The 19,762-nt window shown below is 41.6% G+C and overlaps 1 protein-coding gene across 6 annotated transcripts in view; it reads left to right on the forward strand.

Annotated features, from left to right (window-relative positions):
* Positions 1–19,762, forward strand: part of LOC117431656 (myosin phosphatase Rho-interacting protein) — a 245,746-nt gene that overhangs the window by 10,115 nt on the left and 215,869 nt on the right. For all 6 annotated transcript variants that reach the window (XM_058995983.1, XM_034052858.3, XM_058995984.1 and 3 more), the window contains exons 2-3: positions 1,841–1,918; positions 15,514–15,579. In XM_058995983.1, the coding sequence (XP_058851966.1) occupies positions 1,841–1,918; positions 15,514–15,579 (144 nt within the window). The remainder of the gene's footprint in view (positions 1–1,840; positions 1,919–15,513; positions 15,580–19,762) is intronic.

Consider the following 19,762-nt stretch of genomic DNA (forward strand, 5'->3'; position numbering starts at 1 on the left):
TTATGCAGATGTTTGGGCGCATACGGATTATTATACAATGACCAAATACATTCGGAACAGCAGGGTGGGATAGTTTTATGTTTTATCTTTCATGTAGTGCTGATGTACCCTTTAGATTGCAGAGAATTTACCCATTTTTCCTGGGTAGGTTATGGAATAAGATTTCACAGACCTGTTTAAACATTAAATAAACCTGTAAAAGTCAGAACACTGTAAAATAGTGGTACTTGCTTCCTTATTAAAACAGAGTGCTGTCGTTTGTTAAAGGCAAGCATGCAACATCCCCCAGCAGCTGCTGCCGACATTCTCTGTCTGGTGTGGACTTGCCCATACGTTGAGACTGCACGTCTTAGTAGCGAGTCAAAAGAAAGAAAACGTGCCTATTCAGGTCAAAAATTCTAACTGCGTTTAAAAAGGAAGCAGCAGGCTGTTTGAAGCAAGGTGGCTGTGCTAGATTGTACCTGCAGTACTGATTTAACTTGGATACAAGTGACAGGAATACTTTTTGTCTGCGCTGACTTTCAAGTTTGTTTTCTGAAAGCTGTCGTTTTGTTTTGCGTTCAGTTTAGCAGCCTCTGTAGTAGCCTTTTGTTTAATGTGTGATTCTGAAGCTAAATAGCGAGTGATCATATTTTCTCCAAAGTCACATTTTCAAGATGTGCAAAACAATGACCTCCATCTGCATGTACAGCTTCTTTAGGAAATGTCTTGACACGATCCTCAGCCCAAATATACTTAGCTTGTTTTGCTTTGTCATCCATTTTTGGTATTTTACCTCCAATGCTGAAAACTAGATTTTAGCAACCTAAATCAAAATAACAATGCAACACTGACTTTGGCCAACCTCCAACTGTACAGTACAGGTCTCAGAAAATCCAGTACAGACGCGCTGATAAGGTAGGCTGATATAAAACATTGTTGTCAGTAAACAAGAAAGTTAACCTCTTTGGAGTATTTATTTTTAAATGTTATTTGTCTAAGGAGTTTTTTTTTTGTTGTTGTTGCCAAAATGCAATGCACACAGGACGGCGAAGAATAAAAAAAACCTATCTACAGAATGAAGATACGTAGTTTGCATCGCTTGCGGTGTGCGGTAGTTGATTTAAATTAGGTTTCATTTTTTTTCTCTCCGTACTAGCCCAGTGTGCACTGGCCCCTAAAAGAGGTGAACATGTAATATTTTCAATGATTTCATGTGAACTGTATTCATAAGAGGTAGAAGAATAAAACAAGAAATAAGCAAGGTGAGCTGTGTTTAAGAGTTGGATGAGTTTAAACAATATAGGCTATTTAGTCTAATCATTTTCAGTCTAAACTATCATGGGCTGTAGGTATTAAATACCATTGTTTGATATCCATGACCACTATAAATGCTATTAATGTACTGTACTGGAAGTAGAAGGACTACTAATTTAAAAATAATGGAATGGGTCGAGCATTCGCCACCTTAAAGAAACATATGAATAAATCTTTTGTTTGATAATCTCTGGTGCCTAATTTGTGAATTTACTGCTTCGTAACACTCTGATTTGTGCACTATTTTAAAGCTGCTGGGACATTTTTTAAAACTGTTTATCAATGTTCTTCAATGTCATGTACATGTTAACAGACTGCAACTGCAACTGCACTCCCGTCCATCTGAAACCACACGCTTCACAATCACAGGGCTTTCGATTAGTCCACTACCGGTTTCTGTCACCTTTAATTATTTTGTTTTTCTTGTTCCATATTTATGAGCGCTTCCCATCTCTGACCAGATAGCAAACGTAATTAACAAAGACTGTTTGTTACAGTATGCATCAGTTCTCCTTACTAATATGCACATTTTTTCTCCATGTAGGCGAAACCCATTTATGGAGGCTGGTTGCTGTTGGCCCCTGAGGGGACAGACTTTGACAATCCGATGCACAGATCCAGGGTAAGGGATGCTCTGGTAGCCGTTATACAGCTGTATTAACTGATCAATGTCAGATCCAGGGTAAGGCAGCTCTGGTAGCCGTTATATAGCTGTATACATGGCAAATGACATTTAATCGAGAAAAGTGTAAAGTATTGCACGCAGGCAATAAAAATGTGCATTATAAATATCATATGGGAGACAATGAAATTGAAGAAGGGAACTATGAAAAAGACCTAGGAGTTTATGTTGACTCAGAAATGTCTTCATCTAAACAATGTGGGGAAGCTATAAAAAAAGGCCAACAAGATGCTCGGATATATTGTGAGAAGTGTTGAATTTAGATCAAGGGAAGTTATGTTAAAACTTTACAATGCATTAGTAAGACCTCACCTAGAATATTGTGTTCAGTTCTGGTCACCTCGTTACAAAAAGGATTTTGCTGCTCTAGAAAGACTGCAAAGAAGAGCAACCAGAATTATCCCGGGTTTAAAAGGCATGTCATATGCAGACAGGCTAAAAGAATTGAATCTATTCAGTCTTGAACAAAGAAGACTACGCTGTGATCTGATTCAAGCATTCAAAATCCTAAAAGGTATAGACAATGTCGACCCAGGAGACTTTTTTGACCTGAAAAAAGAAACAAGGACCAGGGGTCACAAATGGAGATTAGATAAAGGGTCATTCAGAACAGAAAATAGGAGGCACTTTTTTACACAGAGAATTGTGAGGGTCTGGAACCAACTCCCCAGTAATGTTGTTGAAATTGACACCCTAGGATCCTTCAAGAAGCTGCTTGATGAGATTCTGGGATCAATAAGCTACTAACAACCAAACGAGCAAGATGGGCTGAATGGCCTCCTCTCGTTTGTAAACTTTCTTATGTTCTTCTTATGTTCTTATTAACTGATCAGTGTCAGATCTAGTGTAAGGGGGCTCTGGTAGCCATTATACAGCTGTATTAACTTTTTTTTTCTTTTAAATGTATTCTCATTTTGTTGATCATTAATGAACATTTCTGTACTGTGGGTGTTGTCAAGTGATTGAAAAAGAGACATTTTGTGTTTTGAATTGAAAGTGATGGTCTCGAGGAGTTGAATGGGTCAAAGTTCAAGTATGTTTTCCTCTAGAGGAATTATCACATTTTGACGTGATTATGTATATGTATATATATATATATATATATATATATATATATATATATATATATATATATATATATATATATATATATGCATATATATATATATATATATATATATATATATATGCATATGCCTCACATTCCGCTTCATGAAACCTGCCTACAGGCACTTCTTGTGCTTCTTCCCTCCTGAGATACATCAACATCAGCAGGGAATTCTTGGCCAAGCACTTTTATGCTGCCAGGGATCCCATTTACAGCTGTGGGTCCCATTACGTTGACAGCCTTTTCTTCTTCGGCGGTTAACGTAATAGAGCATTGACCGCCGCCTGTTTTTTGTTGTTGCTTTTTAATATCTGCAGCCTTCCGTTTCGCTAAGCTAGCAAAATCCTGCCATTTCTTGCAGACATCTTTTCCTTCTCTTGGAGTGCCAGTATTTGAGGCATTCATTTTCTGAGCTATGTTTGCCCACTTACTGATTTTAGCTTGATTTGTTACATTGGTTTTCAACTTGCTAAATAAAATAGATTTATTAGCTTCTGCCTCATTCACAAGTATTTCTATTTCAGTTTTAGTAAATACATTTCTTTTTTGGGATTCTTTTGCCATCATTACAAACGTGTTGCCCTTTGTGTGCGTTTTTTTTTCTCTGCAAACAAGCATACTCTTCTTTGCACCACATATGTTTCAAATGGCCTTAATTGATAATTTCACGGATCCACAATGCACTGCACGATCATTAGTTAAGTTGGCGTTTCACGTGGGGCTTTGGGAAATACACTTGAAGATGGACCGTAAACAGCTGAAGAGGATGGTGAGATTAATCTTGAAATGCCACGTTCCATTGCTACCGGGAAATGGCCCCCTGGTCTGTGATGCAGACGCTCCAGTATTCTTCTAGCCTTTCTACAGACTAATTACAGCTGACAGCTCTAGGTCTTATATACAACATTTAGACAATAACTACAGAGATCATTGAGTGTACACTAGTAAATCATAAAAAAAGTCAGGCATTCACCACTTCTGTCGTCCAGAGTCAGGGTCAATTCCTGTTTTTCAATTCTAATTCCAATTCCTTTTTAAAAATCAATTGCCAATTCCTATTCCATTTTAATCAATTCCAGCACATCATTGATCAAAATTGCAATTAGCAGTATTCTGATAAAATGAGCTTTCACAGTGGCAACAAATTACGTAAATCAAAGTTACTGTTATTCAGTTAAATTAGCTTCATATGAAAGCAGTTGAACAATTACAACCATTATTATGGCTCTAAAATATTGGAAATGGAATTGGAATTGACCCCAACCCTGCTGCCATCATACTTCCATGGAATCAGCCACTCAGCACTAGCCTGCTGTGCTATTCTGTAAAGGGGAGTTTTGTGATGTCCCTGTATAGCAAAGTGTCACTATAGCTTAATTCGGAATCCCAATGAAAGTCCATTGGAGAGAGATTCAACGTCAGCTAAATAATGACTGAGGATTGCTGAAATAGCCCACAATCCCCCGAGGGGTTGAGTGTGCTGTCCCCATGAAATAACCACAGCACTGTGAACGCTCAAGGAGGATTCAGTTTATATAACGAAAGTATGTTTAAACCTCTACAGCCGATATCGGAGGATTCCTTTCCTTGGACCAAGCTCTGCGTCTGTTTAGCAATGCAGTGTGAGTTAGAACAGTGCGATTCGGATGTTATTCTGTCGCTGGATTTGAATGACTGCAAGATGAGTCCAAAATGAAAAATATAGACCACCAATTATGAAAAAGTTATTCGATGCTGGATATTATTTATTATGTATTTATTTGGCAGATTTGGATATCTCAGTGATGGATGTATAATTCACAACACACCGGCGGTGATTTATTATTATTATTATTATTTGTTTATTTAGCAGACTTCTTTATCCAAGGCAACTTACAGGGACTAGGGTGTGTGAACTATGCATCAGCTGCAGAGTCACTTACAACTACGTCTCACCCGAAAGACGGATCACAAGGAGGTTAAGTGACTTGACTCATTGTGTGACCCTGAGCAGTGGCTGAGGTGGGATTTGAACCAAGGACCTCCTGGTTACAAGCCCTTTTCTTTAACCACTGGACCACACAGCCTCCTCAGAGTAGTTTCTAATAAAGTGGCCATTATTAATTTTGTGATTGCAGGTTATCTCAGTAACTGTAGCTTACATGTGAAAGCTAGTTCAAGGTGAACGTACTGCTGCTTTGCCTACTAAAAATCCCACTGGCAGCATTTGTGTTTGTCAGCCACAGCAGGACCTTCAGACTGGCTGTCCTTGAGGTGAACTGTCATGTGCTAAACAGCGTAATGCGATTTTTTTTTTTTTAATTAAAAAAAAAATAACAGCAATGGGATCCGTCCTGTGTGATCATGAATCGTGATGCCTCCTTTACGTGATATTTCGTGATACAATAAAAGCACTATCTAGCTACTTGTAGTGAATAGTTCAATAATGATAAAGAAAAACTCCCTGTATTCAAATGCACATTCCTCTGCAGAGCTGCTGTCTTCCCCTGTCACAAGCAGGTGAATCAGTCATAATCACCTGCTGCCCTCGGTAACATTTTGTGGGCCTTTGTGGGGCTTAGCCTATACACAATATAAAACGGAATTAATAATTCATAGAAGTAGTAATGAGTCCGTAGTGGGTAGCTGAGTTCAACATGTGTTTATAAAATTTTGATTAGTCATACAGTAGCTACCTCCAGTTCAGCAGTTAAAGGCACAGTTACTTTGTCTTTTTATTTTAAGCTTGTTATACTTTTTTCCTCAGATTTTCCTTACTACTTTAGATGCAGTCATTCTAAATGGTTCTGGGTTCTGATGCTCTCATACTGTGGTATTTTTTTCTCTGAATCTGCCTTTACTTGGCTTTCAGCTGCTCTGGAGTATTGTAAGTGCTAAAACCAACAGCCTTCCACGTTCCATTCAAATCATGTGACAGTGTGACCTTGCAACTCTCTAGACTAGGCGGGGCGAGCAGAGTTGAAAAGTCACTGTGTCTCATGATTTGAATGGAATGAGGAAGGATCTTCAGTCGCAGCACTTAGTGTCTATACATTCTTTTAAACCTAGGATGATTGCTGCACCTTAAAACAAGCAAGAGAATAACATACTCAAAAGTAGATAAATGGTTATTAATATAACCCCTTATTTTGCACTTTTTCTCAATTATTATTTGATTATTTAGCAGACGCCTTTATCCAAGGCGACTTACAGAGACTAGGGTGTGTGAACTATGCATCAGCTGCATTGTCACTTACAACTACGTCTCACCCGAAAGACGGAGCACAAGAAGGTTAAGTGACTTGCTCAGGGTCACACAATGAGTCGGTGACTGAGGTGGGATTTGAACCGGGGACCTCCTGGCAGTTTCTTTAACCACTGGACCACACATTCTATTACATACAAAAAATTCTAGTTTGTTTCACTTTGTACAGTTTTCAATTTAAATACACTGAAACAAAGCAAACACGCTGTGTTTGTATGAGCAAATACATTTTTAAGAAAGAAAGAAAAAGAAAGGTCCTACATACTGTACAGCTTAGGCACCTAACTCGGGCTTCTGCAAAATGTTAGGTTTTTATCATAACCCTGGTTCCCTGAAATAGAAATGTAACCATTACCGTATGCGTATTTACCTCCTAAAGATGCCCAAACCTGAATAAGATATATCAAAGTTGCTCTCTGAGCCAGTGACGCAGTCACGGTCCGCACCTGAGGGCACAAAAAAACTGCGCTCATAGATCTCTTCGTCATTTTTCCTTCAAGCCTGCTGCAATAATGGATGCAGCGACAAAAAGGCAAGATTGGTACGGAGTGTGGCCTTTGTCCTGGCCTCTGTAGAAATTAAGCAGGCTTTCATTATAGAGAATGCCTGCATCTCAATTACCCACTTTGCGGAGGCGATAGCAAGCAATAAAGCTGCTTTAAGTGATAAAAAAATTCAGCTCAGCTGAATGCATGGGCTCCAATAGAGGCTTCATGAGTAAACTGATTGATGTTGAAACCCTGCCAAGGGGTGTTCCACACACCTTCCACCCCTCTACCATTCCACACAGCGCCCCAGGCTAGACGCGTCCATGGTGATGACCTCTCTTCTGGTGATATTGCCCAGCGCTACTCCAAGGCGTAGATGGACCGGCTGTTTCCACCAAGAGAGTGCCTTTGACAGTGATGAGACACTGTCAATAGGTGGTTGCGGTTTAACGCGGACTGAAAAACCTTGCAGTTGAAGCAGGCCTGCAGAGGGCGCATGCGCAGTAGACCGAATAGAAGGGTCTGGGAAGCTGCTGCGGTCAAGCCGTGAGGAAGACCGTGAGGACAGCCTTCTGCCTGGGCTACTTTCCCGGGTGCATCGTCCGCTCTCCCTTGGCACATAGCCCTGGGGTGAGAATGCAGCCACCGCTCTAACAGAGGGTGATGGGGAAGAGCGCTGAACAGGAATATTGGACGCACAGCACTCCGTAGAGCTGCGGGATAGCCACTTCTCAAGCGTGCGCTTGGAGAAAGGTGCACAAAACTCGTAGAAGCTGTGATTAGCTAGTGCCTCCTTGGCGTGCTCTGGCCCCAGGCAGGAAGAGCATCTGCAGTGCTTGTCCTCAATAGGCAGACTGGCCTTGCATGTCTCACAGGGATAGAACTCAGGCATGATGCAAGCAGCAAGTAATGTAGTGTACAGTATGCAGTTGTATAGTTGCTGCCTCAATCTGCTTATAGATATCGACTGGGCGGGTCAAGACCCGAGGTTTGGTACCGGACCGGTCACTGGAGCACCAGTTGGTAGCACGTCGGGACCGGGACAGTACCGGTTCGGTGACTTTAGGACTGGGTCAGTACGGTACAGTCCTGAGACAGTACCGGGTCGGTTTGGTGACTTTAGCACCGTGTCGGTACAGTAGCGGATCGGAGCTGGGTCATTACCGGGACGCTCCCGGTTCAGTACCGGTACAGTACCGTTTCGGGAACAGAGTGGGTCGGTGACCTTGGTACCGGTACGGATGCCCATCTGTACAAGCCACTGGCAAAACCACTCATGAGACTGAGGGAAGACATTTTTTGAAAATAACATTTTTGTGAGCGTTGTTTTTGCCTCACCTGCTTAAAAAGGGAGGAGTAGTGTTTTTCCATTGGTGGGGTCGGTCACGTGTCGCCCGACTACCACCCCCCCACACTAGGAAGAGGAACGACTGCCGGTCCTGAGCAGGAAGAAGGGGAGAAGCGGACGCACCCGGAAGAAGGGGAAGAAGCCGGTGCAAACTCCAGCACCCACGAGGGAGGAGCCTGAGCGTCCAGCGCACGCAGAGGGGGTTGCTACTCCAGATCCACAGGCAGTAGGTAGGTCCATGCCAGGGCCCACAGGAGAGCCGCACCAGTTCCCCGCGACCAAGGGAGAGCCACACCAGTTCCCCGCAACCGAGGGAGAACTGCACCAGTCCCCAGTGATAGAGGGAGACTACCTGCTGCTCTCGCCTCCACTGCCAGGGGGAGACTATACGCTGCTCTTGCCTCCTCCACCAGGGGAGACTACTCGCTGCTCCCACCTTCACCGCCAGGTGGAGACTACCTGCTGCTCCTGCCTCAGCCACCAGAGGGAGACTACCTGTTGCTCCCACCTCCACCACCAGAGGGAGACCACCTGTTTCTCCCGCATCCACCAGCAGAGGAGCTGAAGCTACCTCCTGAGGGTCAGTTCCTGTCATCGCCTCCCAAAGGTCAACTTCTGCCCTGTCCTGCAATGCCTAGGGCTGCCGAGGCTGCAATGCCTGGGGATGCCAAGCCTGCAATGCCTGGGTTGGCCTGTTCTGCACTGCCCGGGGATGCCAGTTCGCCATCGCCCGGGGATGCCTGCACAACACCGCCTAGGGATGTCTGCTTGTCATCAGCTGGGACTTTGTTGTATCCAGCAGCAGCATTTGCGCTGCCGGAAAATTCTGGGGTCGGAGCCCAAGTACCCGCAGTAGTTACACTGCCGGAGGATGCAGCGCCGCTGCCACTGGCGGAGTGTCCCGTGCTGAGGGAAGGATTACCGCTGCCAGCCCCAACGCCACTTCCAGAGTGCACCGTACCACAGCAAGATCTGCCGTTGCTGAAGGATCCAGCTTGTGCCCTGTCAGCATTACCGCTGACAGCATTGCCACTGGCAGCCTTTCTGCACTTGCCACTGACAGCCTTTTATGCTTGGCCTAGAACACTGACCAAGACTTTTGGGCTTTTAACGGGGAGGTGGCCTTTAAGGCCATGTGTGCTGTGCACAAGGGGGGGAGATGTGTGGTGGGGTACCCCAGCCCCTGGGTGTATTTTTTGGTTATTTTTTATAGTGTGGGTTATGTAGCACGGGTGATTTTAAAATGTATGTCGGTATGTGGGCACGAGGAAGTCACAATTAGTTCACATGCAGACTGTGTCGGGATTCAATGATTAATTAGCAATCGAGACCCGGCACAGCTGTAGATAAAAGCAGCATGAATGTCTCACTCGGGGTTGGGTTTTCGCAGTGGAGAATGGGAGAAAAAAAGAGAGAGGAGAAAGATAACAAATACTACTCGTGCGGGAGGTAATTGTTTGGGGTTCGTCCACTGCTTTGTATGTCATCATGCCATTTATTTTGCAGTGTTTTGTTTTTTGTTTAATAAATCCACGCATTCAACACCAGTACTGCTTTGTCTGTCTAACTTCCTGGTCTGACGTCACCACAAGCCATCCTGGTCACACTTACATACACAAGGCACTTCTTCATGTTTGATTAATAGTCTCCACCTCACACTGCAGCTGGAAAAGGCAATCAATATCTGCAAGAAAGAGGTAAATAGTTGCAGTTTACATTATAAAGCACATATTTAGCCTAAATTATTATTTTTCACCACATATTTTGGAATCATTAACAGTACATACTGTCTCCTGTCTGCTTTTATATACCAAAGGAAGGAGACACTTCTTCACACAGAGTATTCATATTCATTGCTTATAAGTTGAATAAAATGCAAGTTTTTGGTATGACAGCTTAAAGAAAATCTTCGCTACCTCTACCCGGAAGAGGGCGTGTGCGTGACGTAACACCAGGACAACAATCCATGTCAGTAAACGCAGTAAGATGGCAGATGCTGGATTTGAAAGCGGTCTCACCGGTTTGGACGATTCGCGTGCAAATTATGATTTTCTCTTTCTTTTTGGTTTCATATTTTTCTAATTCTAAGTTTATTTCTTGGCAGTAATTCAAGCCTCACCATCAGCAGAATATTATTTCAGCTTTTATTAAAAAGCTTTTGACAAGCGTTATTAGAGACAGTGAATTTATTTTGAAGATTGATGCATAAGAGAACGGCGGTGTTTGCTCCACGGGGGCCTGTGGCAAAGTGGTAATGACGTGCAGGTGAGTGCAGTGCAGAATAATCACACAGACAGACGTTGGTACAGGTGCAAGGGTGTTTATTTAAATTAATAAATGTCCAGAGCCTCAAGGCAAAACCTGTAAATAATAATAGTGCTGGAAGTGATACAGCGGCGTGTATCACTTCTAATTGTAATCCTACGGGTTTGACCCGCAACCCCAAAGTCCCGTTCAGACACCCACACTAAACACAAACACAAAGACAGTGCGTGATTCAAGTGTTAAAAGGTGCAAACACAGAGACAGTTCCGATAGTGAAACAGGTGAGTGGTGAAGTCCGGGTTTTCGCTGGCCTGCGGCTGCAGCTCCGGATCGTGCTCAGTAATCTTTAGTGAGACAACAACACACAAGACACACAGTGTTAGGACACAGACACAAAACACTCACGGTCGCTTTCACGTTTCAGGCTCCTTCTCGGTTATATGTTTTAACCATATGCAAAGGAACAGATCACTCAAGCCATGCCCCCTATTTATACCCTCGCCCATGACCCCGAGGTTAACGAGCGCATCCGCTCCTCCAGTCCTCGGATGCCACGCCGCTTACCGTCTGGGTCACTGAGCTCGGGTGCCATAGCTCCGCCCCCTTCCGAACTGACCGACTTCCATCTACCCTACGGAATAAATTGTCGTGCCATTTCATTAAGGGTACTCTGTAAAATTCACTGCACCCCACCTTTTAAAATATAAAAGATGATGTGACAAAGACATTCTCTTTATTATTGTCTGGTTCAAATAAATAATGTAAACATATAAAAGAATAACAGACACTGTGAAAATGGAAAGACAAATCTTTAATTTATAATTTTAGGAGACGAAACTGCGCTTTGTCGTTGACATTCTTTTTTGTAAAAACAAAACGGGAAAAGTCAAACTTTGTTTGAGTCGAACGCGGCTACAGTTAACTTTGTATTGAGTAGGTGCACATTTTCTTTGCAGTGTTATTGTGGGTTGTTAGGTGGAGGATGAAGTTTGGCATTCAGAATGTTTTGTGAATATTTTTAAATTATGTTTTGGTTTGCAATCTTACCAGCAGGTTGGGGTGGCTCTGGGTGCAGCCATCTTGGGGAGGGTGCGTGTGTTGATGTCAGGCTTTGTTATAGCCGTGAGCGAGCTTAATAATAGTTAATGTAGGGGGACATATATCGTTTGGTTAGGTTTTAACTATAGTATGCTTAACTGGTGAGAGGGGTATATAATGTTTAAACAAAGGGGCTAGTGATAAGGGAGGGTATAAGTACCTGTGTAGAGCTCATTTTAGGGAACTCGATTTGAGACTCCAGTGAGACTAGTTGTGTACTCCTGTAAATATCTGTGTTAAATACAGACTTGTGGATTTGTTTTTGTTAATAATTAGTGTTTTGTAATTTTCCACCTGAGGCTTAAATAAAAGTGTAGTTTTGGAATTTTAACCTCGACTTCTGACTGTTTCCTGTGACCTGCAATAGCCACTTGACCACAATACTTTACACCTGTCCATTAGTGACCGCCAGGATCTGGAGCATGTGTCCTTGTTACAGGAATGTTGACAAGGCAGATACTTTCACTTTATATTTCACAACCCAGAATGTGTGAAATGGTCACTAACAGACTGTATATAGATATGCATTTTCTGTTTTTTATATAATAGATGCTGCTAGTGCTGCACAGCATGTTACCGTGTGCATACTGATATTTGAACAGCAGCAGGTGTTTCCAGTGGACAGTAGAGTGTATTTTAGTCAGGGAAGGAAGTCCGTGAAATGGAGCCATTTTTAGACTGTCCTGTTGCATATAGCAGTGATAGTAGGAATTCTTCACAATATGAGAAGAAATGTAATCGTAGGTATGACCCTGCTTACTTCACGTTTGGGTTTTCATTTATTGAGGACTGAAAAGGGTGAACGCAGCCCGTCATTTGCAGTGTTAGCAAACAAAAGCTTAAAACAATCAAAACTATGCAGGCATTTGGAGACAAAGCACCCAAGCTAAAAAGACAAGCCACTTTTATTTTTTTCAATGAAAAATGTCACAAACAATAAACAATGAATGAGCTTATAGTGTTCAGGAGCAAGTGTTGCGTGCCTCTTACCTCCCTGCACACGCGTTGCGACATGGAAAAAAAAAAACTACACAATCAATGAGGAGTTCATTATACCTTCTGCTGTTGACATGTGCACTGAATTGTTGAGTGAGTCAGCTGCAAAAAAGTTGAAGACAGTCCCTCTTTCCAATGATACAATACGGAAAGAATCTGTGGTATTTCAGAAGACATCAAACTGCAAATAATTGACCGCCTTTTAGTAAGCGATTTGTTTAATTTTACAATTAGACGAATCTACATATGTAGCAGACCACACTATTTTGCTAATTTGTGCGAGGCATGTATGGGACTGATTTTCAAGCTTTAGTGCAGATATGCCTACTTCTACTACTGCTGCTGACATATCTGGTGCACTGGATAACGACTTGGAGTTGGTGGGATTGAGCTGCACAAACTGTGTTTGCGTTACAACTGATGGAGTCGCTTCAATGATGGGGGAAACATTCAGGAGTTGTGCAAAGAATCCTTTTGAAAGCCCCCAATGCAGTGTGTTTCCTGCACATTGTAAATTATATCATACAAAATGATGCTTTCAAGTTTTCTGTCAGGTAATGGGTAGTGAGCTGAGCATGTCCATCTGCTTTTCCATGCTGAGGTTCGTTGGCTGTCCCATGGCAAAGTTTTGTCTTGTGTGTAAGAACTGAGAAGTCAGTTGGCAGCTGTTCTTGAAGAAAACGATTCTCACCTGGCAGAGCACTTCAGTGTCGACACATGGCCCCACAGTGCATACCTGGCAGAGCACTTCAGTATCGACACATGGCCCCACAGTGCATACCTGGCAGAGCACTTCAGTATCGACACATGGCCCCACAGTGCATACCTGGCAGAACACTTCAGTGTCGACACATGGCAAAACAAAACTAACTCTGTGGAACAAACATGTTTCAAAAGGTAGGATGGACATGTTTTCGAAAATGTCTAGAAACATAAAAAAACTGGGAAGATTCTGATGTCCGGGAAGCACTGAAGAGCAACTCAAGAATGAAGAAGGGATCAGCGATCCATTTGGAGTCGTGTTGGAAAATGTGAGTCTAACTATGGAGGAAGAATCTCAGCTGGTCAAGTCTACAGAGGAAATCTATAGCAATGAGTCTTTCCCAGGTTTGGTGCAGCACTGCAGGTGAATATCCTGCTCTTGCTTGCCATGCTATTAGAGTTATTTTGCCTTTCAGCACTGCATACTTGTGTGAAACAGGATTCTCTGCCTTGAGTCAGCTGAAAAATAAAAGCAGGGGCATGAAATTCGTATTGTGCTGGCTCCAATTCCACCAAACTCTGATAAACTCAGAGAAGCAAGCTCAGGTTTCTCATTGAGTGGAACCTAGGATTTGTACAACAGAACCTAAGTACCATGTGTTACTATTTTCTGCATTTAGTATGTATTCTGTTGATGTGCATTAGTTGATAAGAAGTATTTAGTAAACCAGATATTTATAATGGGTCCTGAGCCAAAAAAGGTTGAGAACCACCGGTACATGTGATTCAGAGAATGATACAGGTAACAAACATATGTAACCTGTGCACACACATACAGAGGGCCCTCAGTACTTGAAAGGGTTAATATATTAGTATAACAGCCAGTTATAGCCAAATGCATTCCAAAAATAAGAGACTAGGAGTGTGTGATAAAAGTTTAGTAAAGATTGGCAAAATCAAGGCAGTATCATGTTCACCATGTAGAGTGTGACAAACAGACGGACAGATAGACACGTGTTTAACACCTGGTGCTACCCCTTTAATCCCCAGACTTGACAGCAACATACATAAGGGAATGGGCTCGCAGTGTGCCAGTCACATTCCTTAATGATTTACAAGTTCACTGTAGTTTCTGTTCTCCACAAATGTGAAACCAATTTAGTGGTGATTCATAGACAAGCTGTCGGTGACTTATTTTAACCTTTGACTTGGTTTCAGACAATGCTGGGTTGCTTCAGGACGTTACTAATTGTCAGCTGACCAATGTTTTTGAAGCCAATACAGTGTGGTTGTCATGGTTTGCACTAACAGTGTTTCTTAATTCTTGATATTCAGAGTTGGAACATTTCAAACTGGAAATATGTTTATAATACAAACCACAATTTATTTGTTCTATATATATCCTTGACTCCCATGGTTTTGGAATTATATCTCCTCAGTTTTTAGTTGCTGAAGAATTGGTAAGTCATGAAAATAAGTGAAGCATTGCTGGGAAAATTCATAAAAAATTGAGGATAGAAAAACAAAACGTGCAGAGGCATAATTGCGTATGCTTCCCAGAGACTCCAATGACATTTCCCACGCTTATGGGCACTCACCGCAAATAACTTTGTCTTTTTTTGTTTTAAGCTACATACAAAGGGTTGGCCAAAGAACTCCAGGCATCTTTAGTACATATTTTATAGTAAATAGATCATGAATTCTGAGATAACAAGTCAGAGAAAATGGGCCCAATTTGAAAAGCTTTACTAATGATTTATGTAAAATGAAACACACGTTTTATAAGCTTGAAGCAGTTCATTTAATCTGTTAAAGTTGTGTTTATTTCCCTCAGCTTTGCAGGGACACTTTCCTGTACACCAAGCCTACCCCATACCCTCATTTTAACTTCCTCTGGATTTGGGGACAATCTGATTTTATCCAACAGGACACCCAATATACAGCTCATATGCAAAGAAGCTAATTAAGCCAGCCGTGGCTTAATTATTTTAATTAAAACCCCTTTATGAACAGGGGTTCACTTCAAATAATGCCAACAAAATGCACATCTTGCATTTTCAATATTTAGACACAGTAAGTGGTTCATTTAGGCCTCTAGTACAATATTTGGGAATCACCTTGGATTGAATCAGCCACTTATCTGGAGTGACCCAAGAGAACCCTTATCACTGTAAATGCACTTAATATATCTAGCTGGGTCTTATCTTGGCGTGGTAGAGATTGATCAAAACCCTTAAGACACAGAATAATGTAGCCTAATGTCTGAATCGTTTTATTTCCCAACAGAAATGGCAAAGAAGGTTCTTCATCCTCTACGAACATGGGCTACTGCGCTACGCTCTGGATGAGATGGTAGGTGTCGGGGTTTTATTTTTTCAGATGTAGTTTTTTTCAGATTTTTTAAATGTTATCCATCAATAAATTCAATCATATATTAATATTTTGGTGTGTATTCGTCTTTCAGATATTGAACTCATTTTTGCAATTACTGAAGTGGACAATATAATTGTAATTTGACATGGTGTTGTATTAATTTCAATAACATGATTAATATGCACCAATAATCCCTTCAATGTTTGCAGTTCCACAGTATATGGGTTCAACATCTCCCATCTTTGTCGGGATGCATTTTGTGTAGTTTTTTCTAGCGTAAAATCTGTTTTTCATTTTATACTGCACATGGGGTCGCCTTTTTATTTTTAAAAACGCTCTCTTAGTCAGACACTGATAGACCAAAAATGATTCTTATACTGAATTTACTAAACTGGCCCCTCCCTAGCCTGCCACTATTCACAAAATAAGATTGGTTTGGATCGCAGTCACATTTCAAACAAACCTCTGATCCTATATTGTACTAGTTTTCAAAACCACTCCTCCTTTTATAAATTATTTTTGATTCATTTAATTTGTAAACTGTCATAATGCTCTGGCTTTAACAAGGTCACTGATATGGCTGATTCAGTCAAACATTTCCACCAGCCCTGTGGTATAATATTATCCAGCTGGGGTTTACAGCAGCTGTTTTAAACAGTTGTACTGCAGGGCCTGTCAAAGGGTTGAGGGCTGTGTGATAGTCAGGTGTTCCAAAGGAATTCAGCACAGACACACGAAGTGGCTCAATTGGCAATGAGGCGTCTATCGAGCGTTTCACTTCCTGCGGCAAAACAATAAAAAACAATTTAAACAATGCTAGTATTTAAAATGTCTTGCTCGCAAACATTTCATGTTTTACAGTACGTGTCTTGCGGCTCTCGGCTGTATGAAAATGTTGGCATGCGTCTCGTAGGGTCAGGAAGTTTGACCGCCCTGATATATGTCATGGTCATCAACTTTTCATCACACTGATAGCTATCATTTTTAATTTGCAGCCATGGCAGTAGGAGGTGTGTGATTCTGACATACTTGTGTTATTAATACCATAGATGGAATGCTCAAATGATTGTTAACCCCTTGAAGAAAACACTGGCCTAATAACATTAAAAAGATCTCTGAAAAAGTATTACAAACAGGATACTTTGTCCTCTGTATTTGAGTCCATGTGTTTTTTTTTTGTTTTTATTTAGTCGTTGCCAATTATTTTTTATTATTTTCTCCCAATTTAGAATGTCTAATTATTTTCTTTAGCTCAGCTCACCGCTACCACTCCTGCGCTGATTCGGGAGGGGCGAAAACGAACACACAATGTCCTCCGAAGCGTGTGCCGTTAGCCGCCCGCTTCTTTACACTCTGCAGACTCGCCATGCAGCCACTCAGAGGTACAGTGTCGGAGGACAATGCAGCTCTGGGCAGCTTACAGTCAAGCCCGCAGGCATCCGGCCAGACCACAGGGGTTGCTGGTGCGCAGTGAGCCGAGGACACCCTGGCCAACCTAAAGGATGGGTTTAATGGGGTATGGGTAGTGGGCAGTGTCTCTGAAGATGGGTTTAATGGGGTATGGGTAGTGGGCATTGTCTCTGAAGATGGGTTTAATGGGTATGGTTAGTGGGCAGTGTCTCTTGGAGCGCTCATGTTTAGTGCTGTCTCTCTGAGGATGGGTTTAATGGGATATTGCAGGTCAGCTTCACAGAATTAGATTATGCCTTCTTAACAACAGCAAAGAAGGGATCACAGATTAGACAAAGGGCTGCTGCAAACTGGAATGGTCTTTTATTTACAAAAACATCCAATTTCTGACCAGCATGGCAAACTGATCTTGTGCTAGTTGTGCAACTGAGTTCAGTGTCTCTTACTAAAGGGACTTTATTAAATTGTTGGGGACCACAGAACCTTTATTCCAGTAACCCCCTTTTAATATCACGTAACTCAAATATAGGACTACAGTATACAATGCTATTTCCCTACTGTACTTTTTATTGAGATATGTATATTTGGTTTTAAACATGAAATGTTGCATACTTTTTCTCGTTCATCGATTTTATATAAGTGCAACAATGAAACTGAAATTCTAGCTTGTGATTAAACCAAATACTGTTCTTGTCAGAACCAGTTTTGAAAACCCAACTTTGAAAAACTGATTTTGTGATCACCTATGAAGCAGTGTTAGGCATGGAACAAACATTTGTTGAAATGCTATTTAGAGGCAAAAATTAGCCAGTTTTACTTCTCCAGAAGTATCAAATGTAAATCGATGTGAATATACATACACAGATTCACAGTGAAAACCCTTGAAGAAAGCCCTCCTGCTATCAGGCTTTGTTATGTGCCCGGCGGTGGCTGAAATCAATGAAATGGATAAACTGATACATGCCTTCATTTCATTGAGAATTGACTACCGCCTTGTTTGCGGGTGTTTCCACTAATGCTGTTAATAGGTTGCAATACATTCAAAATTCTGTTGCTCAAGCAAAAGAAAGCTTGACCATATAACACCAGTTTTAGCATCTCTCCACTGGTTACCGGTTAAATATAGAATTGACTTTAAGATCTTGCTGCTGACCTTCAAGGCCTTGAATAGCCTGTGTCCATCTTACATCAAGGATCTGCTTCATTCCCCAAAGCAACTTGTGGTCAGCTAAAAATGATCTCCTTTCTGTGCCAAGAACAAAATTACAAACTATGGGAGATTGCGGCTTTTGCTCTTTGACCCCTTGTCTCTCGAATGTCCTTCCAAGGTCTATCAGGGACTCAGTCTGTGTCTGTGTTTAAGTCGTGTTTCAAGACCCATTTTTATATATTAGCTTACTGCACTGTGTAGTTTTTTACAGTATTTTTTTTTAATGTAAAGTGCTTTGGGATTTATTTTAATGAAAGGTGCTATACAAAATAAATGTATTATTATTATTATTATTATTATTATTATTATTATTATTATTATTAGTAGCAGCAGAAGATGCAGCTTTTATATAGTGTCATGGGTAGTTCCATGTCTAAAGTTATTATAGCTACAGTAACAAAATAATTCCATAGCTCTTAGTTCTTTTTGCACTTCCATTAGCTACATAGGTCTCAAATGTGCAGTTTTTAAAGAAAAATGTGTTCTAGCAAACCTGTATTTTCATTTTTAAACAGACACCTGGTAGTACACTACGCTGTCAGTTTGCTTGCCTTCCAGGAAGTCTGTTACTGCTTTACTTCCTTGGTCATTTCACCCCAGCAGTGTCTTCTGGGTCATAGCATGTTACTGGCTGAAAGCATGTCAGTCATTAAGAGAAGGACCTGATTGGTTATTGACAGGAAGAAGGTGTTGAAGGGGCGGGGACAATTTCACCTTCCAGATGAAATTACTCAAAGTGCAAGACAGCCTAAAAGCATGGCTTGGAAACAAATATTTCTGTACCCTGGTGTAGTTCACAACCCTGGGGGTAAAGATTTCTTTACCCTTGTGTAGTTCACAGCCCTGGGGGTAAAGATTTCTTTACCCTGGTGTAGTTCACAACCCTGGGGTAAAAAATATCTTTACCCTGGTGTAGTTCACAACCCTGGGGGTAAAGATTGTTTTACCCTGGTGTAGTTCACAGCCCTGGGGGTAAAGATTTCTTTACCCTGGAGTAGTTCCCAATCCTGGTTCTAAAGGTTTTCTTTGATCAATTGATGGTCAGTGACCTGTGTCTTAATCAAACATGAGAAGAAACTGTATGAAGCCGCAGTATTTAACAAAGAAGACTGCCGTTGGAAGCAGTTCTTTGTCCCATTCCAGTCCATACTGCGGAAGCCGCAGTGGGCTCTGACATTGTAATTGGGATGGAGAAGCTGGTGTAACGTGAAACTGCACGGATACCCCAGAGGTTTCCTCAAAGGACTTCAAGGGATTTCTTCTTTCCCCTCCACTGTTGAAGACAATACCATATAGATTCTGCCATGCATTAACATAACTCATTCATTAGTAATATACCCAGAGGTCAGACAGAGGAAAATTAGTAGGGTCCATAGATAACAAGAAGACAATACTGACCTGAATTAAAACCATTTCAAATGCCACAGCCACTAATACAGTGCCTAATCCTTTACTTCTGCTATGCTCTGTTTTGAGTGCCCCCACTGTGTCACTCTGCATTAGCACTGAGCTCTTGAAAATGGTTAGAGTCAATTAAATAAT

This window comes from Acipenser ruthenus, chromosome 22 (genome assembly GCF_902713425.1).
Source record: "Acipenser ruthenus chromosome 22, fAciRut3.2 maternal haplotype, whole genome shotgun sequence".
Lineage (NCBI taxonomy): Eukaryota > Metazoa > Chordata > Actinopteri > Acipenseriformes > Acipenseridae > Acipenser > Acipenser ruthenus.